The sequence below is a fragment of the Rhinolophus sinicus genome, chromosome 13 (genome assembly GCF_057876585.1).
Source record: "Rhinolophus sinicus isolate RSI-liver-muscle chromosome 13, RSI-T2T, whole genome shotgun sequence".
Classification (NCBI taxonomy): Eukaryota; Metazoa; Chordata; class Mammalia; order Chiroptera; family Rhinolophidae; genus Rhinolophus; species Rhinolophus sinicus.
Window position 1 is genome coordinate 30,360,629 of NC_142513.1, and position 16,394 is coordinate 30,377,022.

Here is a 16,394-nt window from a genome sequence, read left to right on the forward strand (position 1 = left end):
ACTAGAAAAATCAGTCCTGGACAGGTGAATTTTACCGGTCAAGGAAGAATGAACACCTATCCTTCTCAAACTATTCCAAAAATTTCAAGAGGATGGGAGGATCCCAGACTCATCTTATGAGGCTAGCATTACGCTGCTTCTAAAACCAAAGAAAATTACAGGCTAATATCCCTGATAAATATAGATGCAAAAATCCTCAACAAAATATTAGCAAACCAAATTCAGCAATACATTAGAAAGACCATATACCATGATCAAGTGGGATTTATTCCTGGGATGCAAGTTTGGTTCAATATCTGCAAATCAATTAACGGGATACACTGCACAAACAAAATAAATTATAAAAATCATATCAATACATGCAGAAAAAACATTTGACAAAATCAAGCATCCATTTATGATAAAAACTCTCAGCAAAGTAGGAATAGGGTGAACATACTTCAACATCATGAAGGCCATATATGACAAATCCATAGCTAACGTCATACTCAACATTGAAAAGCTAAAAGCGTTATCCTTAAGGTCATGAACAAGACAAGGACATCCACTGTCACCACTTTTAGTCAACATAGTATTGGAAATCCTAGCCACAGCAATCAGACAAGAAAAAGAAATAAAAAGCATCCAAATTGTAAAGGAAGAAGTAAAACTGTCACTATTTGCAGATGACATGATACTATATAGAGAGAATCCTTAAAGATTCCACAAAAAATTTATTAGACCAATAAATGAATTTAGTAAAGTAATAGGATATAAAATTAATATTCAGAAACCATTTGCATTTGTATACACCAATAACAAACTCCCAGAAAGAAAAATTAAGAAAACAGTCCCATTTATAATTGTATCAAAAAAATAATAAAACACCGAGGAATAAATTTAACCAAGAAGGTAAAAGACCTGTACTCAGAAAATTGTAAGTCATTGAAAATAATACAAATAAATGGAAGCATATACCATGCTCATGCATAGGAAGAATTAATATAGTTAAAATGTCCATACTACCCAAAGCAATATACAGATTCAATGCAATTCCTATCAAAATACCAATGGCATTTTTCACAGAGCTAGAACAAATGATTCTAAAATTTATATAGAACTACAAATGACCCTGAATAACCACAGCAATCGTGAGTTAGAAGAACAAAATTGGAGGCATCACACTATCTGATATCAAACTACAAGGCTATAGTAATCAGAATGGCATGGTACTGGCAAAAAAAAAAAAAAAAGGATACATAGACCAATGGAACAAAACAGGGATCCCAGAAATAAACCCACCCTGTACGATCAATGTATCTATGACAAAGGAGGCAAGCATATACAATGGGGTAACAACAGTCTATTCAATACATGGTGTTGGGAAAACTGGACAAATACATGCCAAAAAAAAATGAAACTACACCACCTTCTTACACCATATACAAGAATAAACTCAGAATGGATTAAAGACTTAAATGTAAGCCTCGAAACTGCAAAACTCCTAGAAGAAAACATAGGCAGTAAACTCTAGGATATTGTTCTTAGTAATATTTTTTCTGATATAGCTCTTCCAGCAAGGGTAACAAAAGAAAAATTAAACAAAGGTGACTACATCGAACTAAAAAATTTTTGCACTGCAAAGAAAACCATCAACACAACAAAAGACATCCTACTGAACGAGAGAAGATATTCGACAATGATACATCTGATAAGGGTTTAACATCTAAAATTTATAAAGAACTCATACAACTCAACACCAAAATAAATAAATAAATAAATAAAACAACCCTATTAAAAAATCGGCAGAGGACCTGAATAGCATTTCTCCAAAGAGGACACACAGATAGCCAACAGACATGTGAAAAGATGCTCAATGTCACTAATCATCAGAGAAATGCAAGTTAAATCCACAATGAGATGTTACTTCACACCTGTCAGAATGGCTATTATTAATAAATCAACAAGTAATTGTTGGTGAGGAAGTGGAGAAAAGGGAACCCTTGTGCACTGTTGGTGGGATTGCAAATTGATGCAGCCACTATGGCCAAATAGTAGGGAGGTTCTTCAAAAAATTAAAAATAGAACTATCTTAGGAACCAGCAAGTCCAATTCTGAGTATTTATCAAAGAAATCCAAAACACTAATTCATAAAGATATATGCACCCCTATGTTCATTGCAGCATTATTTGCAATAGCCAATATATGAAAGCAACCTAAGTGCCCATTAATAGATGATTGGATAAAGAAGAGGTGGTACATTTATACAATGGAATATGACAGCCATAAAAAAGAATGAAACCTTACCGTTTGCAACAACACAGATGGACCTAGAGGATATTATGCTAAATGAAATAAGTCAGATTGAGAAACACAAATACCATATGATCTCATTTATATGTGGAATCTAAAGAACATAATAAATGAACAAACAAAACAGCAACAGACTCATAGATACAGAGAACAAACTGGTGGTTGCCAAATGGGAGGGTGGTTGAAGGGCTGGGTGAAAATGGTGAAGGGATTAGGAAGCTCATATTTATAGTTACAAAATATTCATAGTGATGTAAAGTACAGCATGGGAATATAGTGAATAGTAGTGTAATAACTATGTATAATGCCAGGTGGGTACTAGACTAATCTGGGGGATCACTTTGTAAATTATATGAATGTCTAACCGCTGAAACTAATATAAAATAATATCAAATGTCAATTGTGATTGAAAAATAAAAATAGTAATTGAAAAATAAAAATAGTAATAAAAAAAGAAGTTAGCTTTTCTTTTTTCCCTTAGAAATGCTCTTGATTTATTACACAGAAAGGTCTGTTCATTACTCTGCCATTGAGCATTGCTTCAACACCAGATTTTAGGGGTCTACCCTTATTCAAAAATACTTCACAGAATAAGGCACTCTTTTCTAATTTTTTTTAATAGTTGAATAAAGAAAAAAATCACCCTCAACAGTAGGCAATGTACAAAAGAAAAAACAAAGTAAACTAATTGTTGCATTACTTAGGAAGTCATTTGAAGAGACCATTACCTAGTTATTAATCTATCTTAAAAAATAAATCTGTGGCAGGGGCATTTTTCAAAGCAACAGCAGCATTTAAGCTTTTTCTGAAAGGTTGTGTTCTTTTTCACCATTCTAGCTGTTGTCCTTGGTTAAAAAATCTTGCCTTCTTACCACTTATCAGCAAGATTTGGTTATTGATAAGTGTTTGCTGAATGAATGAATGAATGAATGAATGAATGAATGAATGAATGAAGAAATGGTTAATTTACTAACAAGTTATGGAAAATTTGAGGGCAATTTTCCTGATCACAGAAGTTTGTATATATATTTCTGCCTGTAGCCATAATATCTTAAATTGAAGAACTCAGTTACAGCATTGTCCATCCCTTTTTTAAAACCCTTTTTTTTAAATTAAATTGATTAAGGTAACATTAGTTAATAACATATAGATAATTCAATATCTGTGTACTCTATTGTGTGCTCCCCACTAGAAATTTAGTGTCCTTCAGTTACCCCTGTGACCTCTTTGCCCAATTAACCTTCCTCTCACCCACTTCCCTTCTAGTAACCACCATTCTCTTGTCTGTATCTATGAGTTTGTTTTGTTAGCTTGTTACTTTTTGTTTTATGTTCCACTTATGAGTGAAATCATAGAGTTTTTGCCCTTTTCTGCCCGACTTACTTCACTTAGCAAAATACTCTCAAGATCCATCCATGTTGTTATAAATGTCAATATTTCATCTTTTTACGGCTGAGTAGTATTCCATTCTGTGTGTGTATACCACATCTTATTTATCCAGTCATCCCTTAATGTACACTTAGCTTGTTTTCCATCCCTTCTGATGTGTAAACACTTCTTAGGTAACCTGACTCCTTCGTGACTCATTTCCAGGCAATGCCTTGAGTTCTTCATGTTCCAGAAAAAAAAAATCCTGTGTTAATAATATTCATTTTAGTATTTAAAATACAATTTAGAATTGTATGCCCTTAATGTACACATAAATTATTTAAAACTATGAGTCTTTGTCATGGGCACACATGCATTCACTCACAGAGTTATTAGTCACATGTAAACATCCTTTTTTTTCCTACTTCTTGTGCTTTTTGAAACCATTTAGTTCCCTTCATTTCCATGGACTGTGAGAAAACAGGAAAGTCACTTGTGAGGGTTAGAATATCCTCTCTCTCTCTCTCTCTCTCTCTCTCTCTCTCTATCTCTCTCTATCTCTCTATCTCTATCTCTATCTCTATCTCTATCTCTATCTCTCTTCCAGGCCATCTGATCCCCCAAAAAAATGTGGACAACGCTGGAAAAGCTTTGTATTTTATGGACAAACATAATGTCTCCTCTTCCCAGTCTATCATTATTACTTCACCACTAGGTGACCCACTGCCCTCAGGAAGAAGCATCCTCACGGATTGGGGCCCCCTCCATTGTTTTCACGGATACAAAACAACTCAATGAGCTCAATATGAAAAAGAAAATCTAATCCTAATGTTATTGTGGAATTTTTTGTTTTTTGTTTTTTTTATGTTTCTATTATAGTTAAATATCCACAACATAAGAATTACTGTTTTAACCATTTTCCGTGTGTAGCATTAAGAACATTCACACTGTTATGTCACCATCATCACCATACATCTCTAGAACTTTTTCGTCTTCTCCGGCTGAACCTTTATAGCCATTAAGCACTAACTCCCATCCTCCTCCCTGTTTATTTTTTAACACATAGGGAAAGCAAGGAAATGAGGGCACACCAGGCTAAGATTTCTATGGAAAATAGCAAAGCCATCAGCCAAGACAAATCTATCAAGAATAAAGCAGAACGGGAAAGGTAAGTCTGAAAATGCTCTCTGTGGGACTATAGCATCGACCTAAAGATGCAAGCTTAACGTTTATGTGTGTATACACACACACACACACACACACACACACACACACACACACACACTCACATATAAGATAGTAAAACCTTTGTGAGTTTTCGCTAAGAATGCTGCTATTATAACTGCTATGAAGATTTATTATTGCTATCGATTGTTTACTACCACTAGTAAAATAAATTTACATTCAGTGTATGTGTGCTCATTCATTTACAAACAAAATTGTATAAAATATGGCAAAATATCCTTCCCACATTCCACTGGGTCACACTCCTTGCCTCTCACCTGCTCAAGTATAAGCCCATTCTGTGCGGGCCGACTGAGTAGCAGACTGTCGGAGGACCATTATCCTCCCTTGATTTGCCTGATGCTTCCTTGACACCAGGAACCATCTCCCAAGCCCTCACCCTGTTTTTCTGGTTTGTCCTTGTCTTAGGTTGGGTTTTTCTAAAACCAGAGAACAGGGTGGGAATATGGGTGCATGTGGAAGGGATCTGCACAGAAGGGGAGTGAGGGAAACAAGAGGGGGCGAGGGCAGGGGCTGAGCAAGAGTATGGTCTCAGCTAGAGTCCCTCTCCCTCTTCAGCCTGATCCCAAGCTCTAGAGTATAAACTGCACCATGGATTTGAGTCTTCAAGCTTTGTACTTGTGTGTTAGCACATCAGTACAGCGTGCTTCACTTTACTGCACTTCATCGATGTTGCCATTTTTTACAAATTGAAAGCAAGACCCTCCACCGGCAAAGAGATTATGACTCGCTTTATTGCATCACTCGCTTTATTGCGGTCGTTGGGAAGCAAACCCTCAATACGGTGGTGTGCCTGTCGTCATGTTACCAAGAGAGGGGTTTAACAGCACTGGAATCCTAGTTCTCAAATTACCATAAATTCTGAGTTACTGATAAACTAACAAGCAATGTTATTTGTTTAATTTTCTAATTTTGACTTATTATGCTTATGTATTATATCTCTACATCTAGATGGCTCTAAAACCCCCACAAATGGCTGCTTTTTTTAAACATAATTTCCCTTTGCTAAATGGTTATTTTTGTGTGTTATCTGTATATGTGTGTTTATCTACTTTATCAAACTACTGAGAAGTAAAATTAAAAATTTATAATCAGGGAGCTAAGAAAGACATATAGAAGGTGAAAAACATTTCTGTTCTTAGGTCAAAAAAGCATGTCAACAGAAACTACACAATATTTATAACTGAATGACAGTGCAAGCAGTATTTATCAATGTGTAGCTAAAGTGCACAGCAAAAGAATCAACAAAATGAGGCCCCCTATGGAATGGGAGATAATTTTTGTAAACCATACAACAGATAAGGGGTTAATATACAAAATATACAAGGAACTCATACAACTCAATTGCTAAAAAGTAAAATAATAATCCTATTTAAAAATGGACAGAAAACCTGAATAGGCATTTTTAAAGAAGACATATAGATGGCAAAAAGGTGCTCAACATCACTATTATCAGGGAAATGCAAATCAAAACCACAATAAGATTTCACCTCACATCTATTAGAATAGCTATTATCAATAAATCAACAAACAAGTGTTGGTGAGGATGTGGTGAAAAGGGAACCTTGTGCACCATTGGTAGGAATGTCAATCGTACAGCCCATCACTATGGAAAACAGTATGGATGTTCCTCAAAAAATTAAAAATAGAATCACCATATGATCCAGCAATGCTACTTCTGAGTATATATCAGAAGACAATGAAATCACTATCTGGAAGGAGATAGCTGCACCCTTACATTCACCGCAGCTTTATTCTCAATGGCCAAGACACAGAAACAACCTATGTCCATCAATGGATGAATGGATAAAGGAAGAGTGATATAAATATATAATTTAACCATGTAAAAAAGATGAAAATACTGCCATTTGCAACAACACGGATGGACCTTGAGGGCATTATGCTAACTGAGGTAAGTCAGACTGAGAAAGAAAAATACTCTATGATCTCACTTATATGTGGAATCCAAAAAAATGCCAAACTCATAGAAACAGAGAATGGTGGTTGCCAGGGCCTAGGGCATGGGGATATGTTGGTTAAAGGGTAAAAACTTGCAGTTAAAAGTTGAGTAAGGGGGCCGGCCCGGTGGCTCAGGCAATTGGAGCTCCATGCTCCTAACTCCGAAGGCTGCCGGTTCGATTCCCACATGGGCCAGTGGGCTCTCAACAACAAGGTTGCCGGTTCAACTCCTCGGGTCCAGCAAGGGATGGTGGGCTCCGCCCCCTGCAACTAAGATTGAACACGGCACCTTGAGCTGAGCTGCCGCTGAGCTCCAGGATGGCTCAGTTGGTTGGAGTGTGTTCTCTCAACCACAAGGTTGCCAGTTTAACTCCCCCAAGGGATGGTGGGCTGCGCCCCTGCAACTAGCGACGGCAACTGGACCTGGAGCTGAGCTGTGCCCTCCACAACTAAGACTGAAAGAACAACAACTTGAAGCTGAACGGCACCCTCCACAACTAAGATTGAAAGGACAACAACTTGACTTGGAAAAAAGGCCTGGAGGTGCATACTGTTCCCCAATGAAGTCCTGTTCCCCTTCCCCAATAAAATCTTTTTTAAAAAAAAGCTAAGTTCTAGGGATCTATTATAATTACATATATTATGGTGACTATAGTTAATAATGCTTATTATATACTTGAAGGTTTCTAAGAGAGTAAATTTTAAATGTTCTCACCACACACAAAAAAGATAGCTGAAGTGATATTTAAACTGAAAATTATAGCCTAGCTGTATATATTTTAAAAAGAAATGAAAATTAATAAGCTAAACAATCAAATGTATAAAATAATAAAAAAGTGAACCCAAAGATCTCAGATAGGAAGAAATAATAAATAAACAAGCAGAAAATATTGAAATAGAAAACAAAAGGCAATAGACAGTATCAGCAAAGAGAAAACCTTTTTATTTGAAAAAAAATAAATCAGTAAACCTCCAGCAAGGCTGATGAAGAAGAAAAAGAGCGAGAAAGCACAAGTTAATAATTAGAATGAAAAGGGGAAATAACTGCAAATACAATCAATATTTTCAAAAACCAAGACTTCTATAAATACCACCGATGAATGTGAAAACTGAGATGGAATGGACAATTGCCTAGAAAAACAGAAATATTAAAAATGACCAGCAAAGAAGGAGAAAACCTGAATAGGCCTATAACTATTACAGAAATTCAATCAGTTTTAGGTCCATTCAGTCATGAAAAGCACTCCACGTCACCGGTAATCAGAGAAATGCAGGTTAAAGCAGCAGCATGATGTCATTTTACAAAACCAACCAACTGACAAAAAAGTAAATGTCTGATGGTACCAACAGTAGGTGAAGATATGGAGATGGGTAGCACCCAGACACTATGGATGGGAATGCAAATTGGGACAAGTGCTTTAGAGTCAAGATGAAGTTGTTCATTCCCTACCAACCTGCAAGTGTAGGTATCTACCCTGGAGAAACTTTTGCCGGGATGCACTGGAATATGGGCCCTATACTTCATTCATTTATTTAGTCAACGGCTACTTAGTGTGCCAAGCATCACAGGGCCCTATGCACCAGATAATTGTAACATTGTTTACAAATAACCGACTTTTCATTAACGGCAAAATGGAAATATTGTAGTCTATTCACAAATGGAAACTATCCATACAGCAGATGAAAATAATGGAAGAGTTTGAAACAGCTGTGTCTCTGAAACATAAGGCTAAGTGATAAGTTAAAGAAACCCAGAATGTTACCATTTAGGTAAAGTTGGAAAACACACAAAACAATATACACTTGCCGCAGCAGGTCACCCTGAGACGTTGTTAGAAATGGCGCGTAACAAATTCAGAATAGTGATTATGTCTGGAGAGAACAAAGGGAGAGAAATGGAATCAGGAAGAATGCAATGTGGGCTTTGATTATATCTATAACACTTTATTTCCTTTACAAATGTGAGACAAACATGGCAAATCATTCATATTGACTAATCTGAGTGATGGGTACACAGATTTTTAAAATATTTTTCTCTGTTCATTTTATGTTTCAAAATTCCACAATAAAAATTAGGAAAAGAAAGTGATAATTTTATCCAGATAATTAAATGAAATGTAACTCTTCTTTAACACTATGTTAATTCCATTTGGTTTCATATCACCTGTTCTTTGTACCTATTATTTTTAGGCGAGTCAGAGAGTTAAACAGCAGCAACACTAAAAAGTTTCTGGAAGAAAGAAAGAGAGTAAGTATTGTAATTTTCTTGACGCTCTTCCTTAAAAAACTGTTTAAAAATAACACATGCTTAGATATCAGACTTGTAGCTAATTTTCTTAGTTTGATTTTCTGTATATTAAACATTTTAGCTTCCCTGCTCCCTGAAAGCTAAAGTTATTCTCCCTAAAATCTTTAAGGTAATTATTTGGTACCGTTTTATATAGAAAATTCATAAGTACTCTATTATTTTCTAACATTTTAGCAGGAAAGATCTTCCCAGGAAGAATTATGGGTCTAAACTTTCCAGTTTTAAGACATTTTTCTTGTTTTTTATTATTATCTCACTCTCTTAAGTTGTAAAATTACCAGTCATTCCTCAACCATAAATTCTAAGATTACAGCCCAAAGTTTATCAGAATTTTCTTTCTTTGCAGCTCGTAATGAAACAGTCCAAAGAAATGGATCAGTTGAAAAAAGTCCAACTTGAACATCTAGAATTCCTAGAGAAGCAGAATGAGCAGGTATTTCACCTAAAAAGTATAAAAAGACATAGACAGCCAGGCAGCTTTGGAAGGCAAATACTGCGTGGCCTGCAATGACCCATCTGCTAAAGCCAGTGACCAGAGTAATGGTGTGGAAAAGTGGCTAGAAAATGTGGTGCCTATTAACTGTGATTTCCTTGTCTCATCCAACAAGAAAGTAGTCTTTTTTGAAGTGGGAAAGGGATGTGACTGTGGAGAAAAAAGAATCAAAAGTCATCATTTGAATAGATTATGGGAATTCTAAGAATGACGTTACTGAGAGGAGGAAGAAACAGGCTACAAATTATTTCTCTGTTTTCATTTAGAATTTTACAGTTTGCAACCTAGAGGCAAGTGATACTATGTTTAAAAGCAAATGAGAAAACCACCTATTTTCAACCTCAACCTGAAAATGAAGTTATAAAAACTTCTTAGGGCTTATAAGTAGGACCTAAAGGCATGAAGGGCCATAACTGCAAACCACTTGACCTGAGTGGATATACTCTTGGTGCTTTTTTCCAGCAAGGCAAAACATTAAATTGAGAAGTGCACACAAATGAAAAGATTTATCCAAAATCCAATTGTTTAGTTAGGCCATTGGGCGTATACCGACACCAAGATAAATGCATGTTTACTTCAAGCATAGTACAGATGGGCTCCATCCCAAATGGGCTACTGCCCATCAGCCATCACAGTCTCACTTCACTTTGATGGAAATAGCTGTAGCATATATGGCAAAATGACCCTCAGGAGCAGTTTAAATTTCAGAATATCTCAGTTCAAATTTCACTCTTCAGGTGTAGCTGGTTTGGAAGTTATTATTTCTAGATAATTTACTTCCATCTAAAAACTATAAAGATGTTTTGGTGAAATATGTCTTAGCACTATATTGTTCTTTCCTGTTTCCTCCCATCCATAAAGTAATCCTATTTAAGGTATATTTTTTCAGAGTAAAGCGCTGCCATTGAAGAGCACTTAAGAATTATGCTAAAAAGTACCTTTGACAAAGTAAAACAAAATCATAAGATCCTTTTTTTTTTTGGTATTACAATTGAGTAACAAATAAATCCATCCTCTGGTTTCAGATTCTTTACTTTTTGGTGGACAGGAGGGTTACTCATGAATCTACTTCTGAGTTATGTTTCACATTCCCTATTGAGCTAATGCCTCTATTCATGAACAGTCCACAGACCCCCAACAGCGACGATAAATGTTTATTGTCCCATGGGTCCAAGTCATGTGACCAACTCATAGATACATCACGTTCTGGTACAAATTACCTAGCTTGTGTTTTTGCTCTTATAGCACTTCTCAGAAAGTGTTCCTTGGGGGGAAGTGGGAATACGAATAAGGGTAAAGCCACCATCTCAAAACATTAGAATCCACTTCATGATTCAGAGCTGGGTGAGGATAAGGAAGGGTGCCTTAGAAGAAGGCCCAATGAAGGTAAGGCACAGTTATGTTTCAGTTAACTAAATTAAGAAACTACTTAGAAATTATTATGTTGCTTAGCAACAAATTTGACTAAAGAATGTAAATGTGTTAAAAATAACTCATCACTAAAATAGTGTTTTTCAGAGCTAGAGAACACAGTTACCTAGTGTTTTTGGTTTCAGAGCCAAAGTACGTAATAAAAAACTCACTTTGAGCTTTTGTATTAATATATGGAGAATTCAAACCACACCAGAGTTCTTACATTAAATATTGGATCAGTGGTAGTTGTATTGATTGGATTGTGTTGGGAGGATAGTGGCTTTGTGTTCCAAAAATACATATAATGCCTTTCAACATGTCATAAGTATTGTCTACCACCTACAGCTGATACTTTGAGTCACGGAAGCTTAGGAGAGCACAGAACATGAGAAGGCCTGAGGTTTGATTAAGATTAAATTAAATCCAATGAAAAGAAATTCAAGATACAGTGACACTTCTGGCAGATGTGGAATTTGGACTTGAATTTCTGTGTTAAGCTTTGCTTTACACATATGGCCTGTTCCATAACAAATTCAATCCCAGATGTTTTTAGCACATTTTTTTGCTCTCAATTCACAGTTACTCAGTATGTTAAAACACTGTTGTAGGTGCAGTGAAAAAGATACAGTGACTCCATTTCTTCCCTTGTAATAAATATCTGGAATCATGCAGGAGAGCTCCCTTTATAATCCAACATTTCATTGGCAGAAAACAGTTTCCTGTCTGCAAACAACCCCAAACTTTTATAATAACCTCCCAAACCATTGTTATACCCCGAGACCTTTCTGTTTCTAAGCCAATAGTAAATTACTCCCATAATATCTCCTTTTAAGTTTTCTTACTGCTTTCCTGTGACCCTGCTTCTCTAAGTTCTCCCAGAAACCCCAACGCAAAGCATGGAATGGGTGTCCTTAATTACCTGGACCAGTGTGAAGGGCACTGGCAGAAGGAACTCACGGTTTAATATATTTTGGTCCTGATTCTGGATCCTAACTCATGTGTCCTTTTTAAGCCACTACTTGGTCAACCAATGATTCATTTAAAACTCCATAGGTCTGTTTAATTTTTCCCGTAGACCTACCAGCCACACAACATCTATCTCACCCATCTTGACATGTACCATCTCAAACATTAACAGCTCCATTTCTATCGCACCCAAGTTTTCAGAATTCATTTTGTCATCAACGCTATCATTTAACAAAGAGAGGTGAGGGATCTTGCTAAAGGGAGGGCTCTCCGTTCACTGGCTCAGAAGAGAGGCACCATCTGGGCTAATAGGCATCGGTTGTTTGTTTTCTTTTTTTCTGTTGAGATCAACTCAGGGGAAATTTGTCACTGATGGTTGTAGACATATTTTATTCTTAGCCTTTTTGCTTTTCCGTATATGGTTTTTGCATTCATTTCGTAAATTCACTTCAGTATTCATTTGTTTTCTTTGTTTTGTATGTATGACTCAATTTTGACATTACTATTTTTGTACAAACAGCTTTTGAAATCCTGTCATGCAGTGTCCCAAACTCAAGGTAGGACTGAAACTCTGATAAGCAAGACATTGCTTTCCTTCTCAACTGTGTCAGTTTTCTCGGGGTAGTCTCCATTTATAATTCAGATCTGGTCATAACTAATATCGCCAAGGTTTGGATTTAAAAGCTTGATTATTTCATGCTTGGATTTCTGACGTAATGTTCAAACCCAAATGCCCAAAATCTTTAGAGAAATATTTCTGATGGAGTGTTACCTGCATTTCCAATTGCAGACCTGGGAAACACAAGTCATGCTGCTGAGGGCATACCCAGGCATCAAAAACAGTGATATACCGTTGTCATTTGGACCAATCACAGCTAAGACTGGGTCACAGAGTCAGACCTTTCACAAACACTGATATGACTACAATTAATTTTTAAAGCACCCACTGAAAGTTCATTGGTGGTTTTTAATGACAGAGTTATGGGCTGTATGCAGGAACATTATACAATGTCATTATACAATGACTCTTGTCATGCTTTCTACTAGATCCAGTCTTCCAAGCACCTTAGTCATTCCTAATAAGTAAGGTGACTATTTTATTGTCCCAAGCAGAACAGTTTTGAGAGTGAAAGCGGGTGCTGTTCATCATAGCATCAACTAGAACTGTTCCTGGCAAATGGGGTTCAGTGGTCACCCTGCTCATAGGAGAACTTTGCTTTTGGAATCATTTTTAGTGTCATATGATGCTTCCTTCTAAACTGTGTTCAATATTGCCTTTAAATGTTAAAAGGGGAGAAGCATAGGGATACCTTTATTACTATTTAATGAACATAAAAAATGTTTAATTTCCAGTGCTAATAATGTTTCACTGTCATCTTTTATGAATACTCTTTGTGTCATAGTTTCATGTTTGTATATTTTTCTCCATTTCTTCATTTCCCTATTAGAGTATTATTATACCTCAGACATAAAAAAATATTTGGGAAGGAACCATCCATCCCAAATGTGAACAGAAAGGAATAATTCTTCGGTGTTATTATATCCATCCTGACCAAAATTAAATTTAAAGCCACCATATAAAAATAATAAGAAAATCGCTGTATGGTCCATGGGTTAAACTAATTTTGTCGCAGGACTTTGGGACATTTAGATGCTCTTCATATGATCTATAGCGTTGACTAAACCCTACTGAGTGTCTGTTTCTGGAACATCTAAGTAGACATGAAGAATAACGTCAAGCACCTCGGGGCCTCCTCTGAGTTATCGCCTATTATATCCATGTTTCCATTCTCAAAAGTCCTTTATTTCAAAGTCCTTTATTTTCACTAAAAAGAGAGGGGTACTTTATTGTTCCTCCAAAAGACATGCATTGGGTTGGGAAGAAGCAGCCAGTTGGAAAGTAAAAGCTGAAATGAACCAATTAGTTTTCCTTATATTGCAAAGCAATTATTTGACACCAGAACCTGCACCCCATCTGACTCCTTTCCACCTCCTAAACCAGCTGGTTGTCTTAGAAATAGTCTTAATTCATGAGATCGAGCTCACCATGGCTTACTTCCTGGGGTAGCTGGTAAAAAAAAAAAAAAATGAATTACCCCAGAGAAATGAGCGCCCTAAGGATAGTTTTTGGACGATAGAATTCCAGGAACCTTACATATTCTTGGAACGTACTATTTGCAGGATACTCCAGCAAAAGCAATGTGATATCCTCCTACCTAAAGGTCTCCAGGAGGTAGATTCTGAAGAAATTACTTTTGATGAAATTTCAGGCTATTTGGTGAATAAATTGCACATAAGCAACACTTACTCTGAAAGTGATCAAATAATTGACACACAGTTAAGGCAATATGTCAATCTTTAGAAAGTAATTCACACAAACATTTTAATGTGACATGCTCTAAATATGAAGTGACTGGTTCAGCCTCTTTTCAAGTGGTTTTCCTGACACTGTGTAGACCAGTCCTTTTCCAACTTTAATGTGCAGTAAAAATACTTCCTTGGTATCTTATTAAAAGGCGGATTCTGACTCAGTAGGTCTGGGGTGGAGTGCAAGATTCTGCCTTTCTCACAAGGTCTCAGGTGACGCTGATGTTGCTGGTCCATGGACCACTCTTTGAGCAGCAAGGACATAGTAACAGCATCAGATTTACACAGGAGAAGAGAGGCCAGGTATGCTACATGCCTTCAGGAGAGGATTTCAACATGTAAGCCCATGTCTCTGATGTTACAGGCGAAGGAGATGCAGCAGATGGTGAAATTGGAAGCCGAGATGGACCGCAGACCAGCAACAGTAGTATGAAACTCCAAAACGCAAACTGAAGCAGCAAAACCACACAGCATCAAAAGTTCTCTCCCAAACTTCTGAACACAAAGTCCATGGAAGAAAATCGTTGTCTTTTGTGTTTCCTTTATGTATAGACAAGATGTTACCCAAAACCACAGACTTCCATACTTCTAGTTCACATTTTGAATATTGAATTTCCTTGGCCAACCCAAAGTAGCTACAAATCCACAAAAATGACCATTCCAATAAGGCAGAGTTTAACCATGGGTAACGCAACTTAAACATGTTTGCTACAAAATACCATCACAAGTAAATGAGCCTAGTGTTAACAACTCTGCTTTGTGATGCATTAGGACATGTTTGAGCTGCAGCAGAAATAGTGCATTAGCAATTTAATAGCAAGTGCATGCACTAGCAAAAAAAAAAAAAACTCTGTCAATAAATATATCAGCAAAAGTGAGGATTGGCAAAACAAATAATTTTGCGGAACTTTTCTACATCTAAGTTACCTCATTATTAAGTGCCATGTCTCTACCATGCCATGAGAAGCTTATTTTCTGTAAAAGTTGTGGAAATTATTAGAAAAATAGAACAGTATACCCGTGCCAAAACTCATCAGTGCTCAAAGGAGAAAACTCTGTTAGGTACATCTAAGGAAGTTTACATCTGACATTGCTTTCTAGGAATTGCTTCGGCCGATTCCAGATGTTATAATTCACTATTACACCTTCAAGATTGTGAAGTGGTTATTGGCAAACGTTTGTAAATGTGACCATGTATAAAGTATTTATACTCCTAATTCACACTGTTATAGAACAAAATCATCTAAGTATTGCCACATGACAAGATTAGTAAACAAGAATACTAGAACTATGTTTGCATGATACACAAGCACCAATTAGGACTAATCCGTACAGACACAGTTAACCTAATGCCAAATCAATACTGGTGGAATACATGTATGGCACAGACTATAATTTGACTATCAAGACTTTTAGCATACCGAAAAAGTCTATATATATGTGTATATGAATTACGTGGGCATTCTTGATACTTCAACTTCTAGTTTCAGAAAAAAGTACATAACTAATTTAATTTTACACAAAAATATTTATGCAGATTTTCAGAATTTCATATCAGGAAATAACCTTTTTATGTCTGTTAAATATCAAAACAATTTGCTACAGTGTTAATCTGCATGGTCCTTAAGCCTGCTGTGGTGGTGATACAGACAGTGCATGAAAAAGTATTCCGCTGGGAATTGAGCCAGGCCACCAAAGCTGAGAGGAGCGCATGGAAAGCTGGTAGCCTAGAACTAATCAGATTACTGATTTTTAGACACAAAATACCAACTGACATTGTTGTATATGCTTGTACAAATTGATTCTGTGTGTTCCTCTGAATAAAGCAGAGAAAATTATGTTACCATCAATAATGAAATTAAACTTCCAACTTCTCTAATAAAAATTTAAAACATGTAGCACCTGTCAGCGTATTTGCTCCCAAAGATGCTTTTCAGTAAACATTTTGCCTTTTTCATAAATGGTAGAGATCATTACTTTACT

The 16,394-nt window shown here is 36.3% G+C and overlaps 1 protein-coding gene across 9 annotated transcripts in view; it reads left to right on the top strand.

Annotated features, from left to right (window-relative positions):
• PLCB4 (phospholipase C beta 4) overlaps positions 1-16,309 on the top strand; it is a 400,724-nt gene extending 384,415 nt beyond the window's left edge. For 7 of the 9 annotated variants that reach the window (XM_074318158.2, XM_074318160.2, XM_019734905.3 and 4 more), the window contains 5 exons: positions 4,727-4,828; positions 9,055-9,112; positions 9,519-9,605; positions 12,565-12,601; positions 14,776-16,309. In XM_074318158.2, the coding sequence (XP_074174259.2) occupies positions 4,727-4,828; positions 9,055-9,112; positions 9,519-9,605; positions 12,565-12,601; positions 14,776-14,864 (373 nt within the window). In that variant the 3' untranslated portion in view covers positions 14,865-16,309. The remainder of the gene's footprint in view (positions 1-4,726; positions 4,829-9,054; positions 9,113-9,518; positions 9,606-12,564; positions 12,602-14,775) is intronic. The other 2 variants (XM_074318162.2, XM_019734908.3) reach the window with 1 other exon arrangement.
• Positions 16,310-16,394: the final 85 nt, after the last annotated feature.